A 2,407-nucleotide genomic window follows, 5' to 3' on the forward strand; every position below is an offset into this window, starting at 1 on the left:
AGATGTGGCTGTAGAGGTGTCATATGTTAATGTAGAGGGTTCAGATGTTAATGTAGAGGGATCAGATGTGGCTGTAGAGGGGTCAGATGTTAATGTTTAGTGGTCAGATGTGGCTGTATAAGGTTAAGATGTGGCTGTAGAGGGGTCAGATGTGGCTGTAGAGGGGTCAGATGTGCTTTACATGAAGTGAAGGTCTTTCTGCTGCTGTTTCCACAGGAGTTCGTGACGCAGTATTCTGAATACATTTTGAACAAAAGTGTGGAGAAGCAGTTCAAGGCGTTCCGACGGGGTTTCCACATGGTCACCAACGAGTCTCCTCTCAAGTACCTGTTCAGACCGGAGGAGATCGAGCTGCTGATCTGTGGGAGCAGGGTGAGATCCGTCTCTGATGTTCTCAGTCATGGTGAATGTCGAGGTTAAACCCTCTGTCCGTTCTGCAGAACCTGGACTTCCATGCCCTGGAGGAGACGACAGAATACGACGGGGGCTACAACAAAGACTCTCGAATCATCAAGTAAGTCTGTGTTGGATGAGTGAAACCACAGGAACAGGTCTGCTTTACACCCACAGACATGGAGGAGTTGAGTCGATCCTCCAACACCAAGTAGCTCTGGATCTTTCAGCCTTTCTACCTTTGTCCTTACTCACTGGAAACTGTTTTGTCCAGCGATGGGATGCTGCATGAAATATAAATAAATACATCCACCTGTGTTTATTACAATATAACTAATGGAAACATTTTAAAGTCAGGTGGAAAAGAGTGGATTGTTCTCTTCAGGTCGAGGTTCTGCTTCAAGTGGAGGAGTTCGAGTATCTCAAAGTTTTGTTCACGAGTGAGAGAAGAATGGAGCGTGAGACTGACAGACAGATTGGTGCAGCATCTGCAGTATTGTGGACTGTGTACTGGTCTGTTGTGGTGAAGAGAGAGGTGAGCTGTAAGACAACGCTGTCCGTTTACTGGTCGGTCTATGTTCCTCCCCTCACCTCTGGTCATGAACTCTGGTAGAGACTGAAAGAATGAGATCGTGGATCCAGGAGGTTGAAATGAGTTTCATCTGCAGGAGCTGGGCTCTCCCTTAGAGACAGGGTGAGAAGTTCAGTTATCAGGAGAGACTCGGAGGAGAGCCACTGCTCCTCCACATCCAGAGGAGACAGTTGGAACGTCTGACTGGGGGGAGACCCTGGGGAAGATCAGGACACACTGAAGACACTATGTCTCTCAGTTGTCCTGGGGACACCTTGGAGTCCTCCCAGAAGAGCTGGACGAGGTGGCTGTGGAAAGAGATGTCTGGACCTCCCTGCTCAAGATGCTGCTCCCAGACCTTAGTCCAGAACAAGAGGAAGAGGCTGGATGGATGGAGGATGGATGGATGGATGATGGATGGATGGACATTATAAATAAATAAATGTTATCTGGCAGCAGGTAAATTTGAGTCTGGTGTGTGTGTATGAAGTTGTTCCGGGTCCAGATGTGAAACATGGCCTCATGTTTCGACCTTTGTGACATTAAACATACTCTATGAAAGGCATGTCCACAATGAACTGGTGAGTCCTTCAGGTCTCTCACAGCCAGAAATAAAAATATCAAAAATAAATCAATTTGGAACGTTTTGACTCTTTAAGGGTCTTGTCTGTAAACAATAAACCTTGACGTTTGTTTTTTACTTTTTGTTTAAATGGTAGTTTTTAATGGACAAAATGTTTTGTGGCAGATCGTGGCCTGCATTAGTACACCCAGAATCATCTGAGAGGCTGTGTAAAGTCCCAGTCCAGGTTCTGAGCTGATCCTCCAGCTCTGGAGCTGAGGCCGTGGTTTCCATCAGACCTGCTCCTGTGCCCGCTCACTGGACATTAATCAAACAGTTACTGGTGAACAACCAGTTAGTTTCTGGACCGCTCCTGGACCAGTGGACCACGACCTTTTGTTGTTTACACGGAACTGAAACAGTTCTGTCAGAGCAGACTGCACAGCAGTGACCGCTCCTGATCTGGGTCAGCCGTGGAGTCCCTGGTTTACAAAACGAATAAAATGTTTATTCCACTAGACCTCAGAACAGTTCTGGACTTGAGTCCATTTGAAATGAGCTCTGGTCCAGAGAAGATGGCAGTGGTTCTGGATGTTCACATCTGGCTTCTTGTTTGCCTGATGAAGCTTTGAGCAACATCTGTGCATGATCAATTCAATTCAAAAATATTTTATTAATCCCAGAGGTAAATTAAATGTTGTAACTCATCATCCTGGTTTCATTAGAGTTGTTCTAGATGCTGATGCTGTGGGCAGGAAGGATCTCTTGTCCTACAGCAGATCTGAAGAAGCCTCTGACTGAAGACACTGTTGTTGTATGACAGTCTGTTGTTGTATGACACTCTGTTGTTGTATGACACTCTGTTGTTGTATGACAGTCTG

General features: G+C 46.1%; 1 protein-coding gene across 1 annotated transcript in view; it reads left to right on the forward strand.

The window, feature by feature from the left end:
• LOC119429172 (ubiquitin-protein ligase E3A) overlaps positions 1 to 2,407 on the forward strand; it is a gene marked incomplete at its 5' end in the record, with an annotated part of 31,512 nt that overhangs the window by 24,597 nt on the left and 4,508 nt on the right. The window contains 2 exon segments of the mRNA XM_037696852.1: positions 217 to 372; positions 441 to 514. Of these exon segments, the coding sequence (XP_037552780.1) occupies positions 217 to 372; positions 441 to 514 (230 nt within the window).

This window comes from Nematolebias whitei, chromosome 24, assembly GCF_014905685.2.
Source record: "Nematolebias whitei isolate Nwh7 chromosome 24, NemWhi1, whole genome shotgun sequence".
NCBI lineage: Eukaryota > Metazoa > Chordata > Actinopteri > Cyprinodontiformes > Rivulidae > Nematolebias > Nematolebias whitei.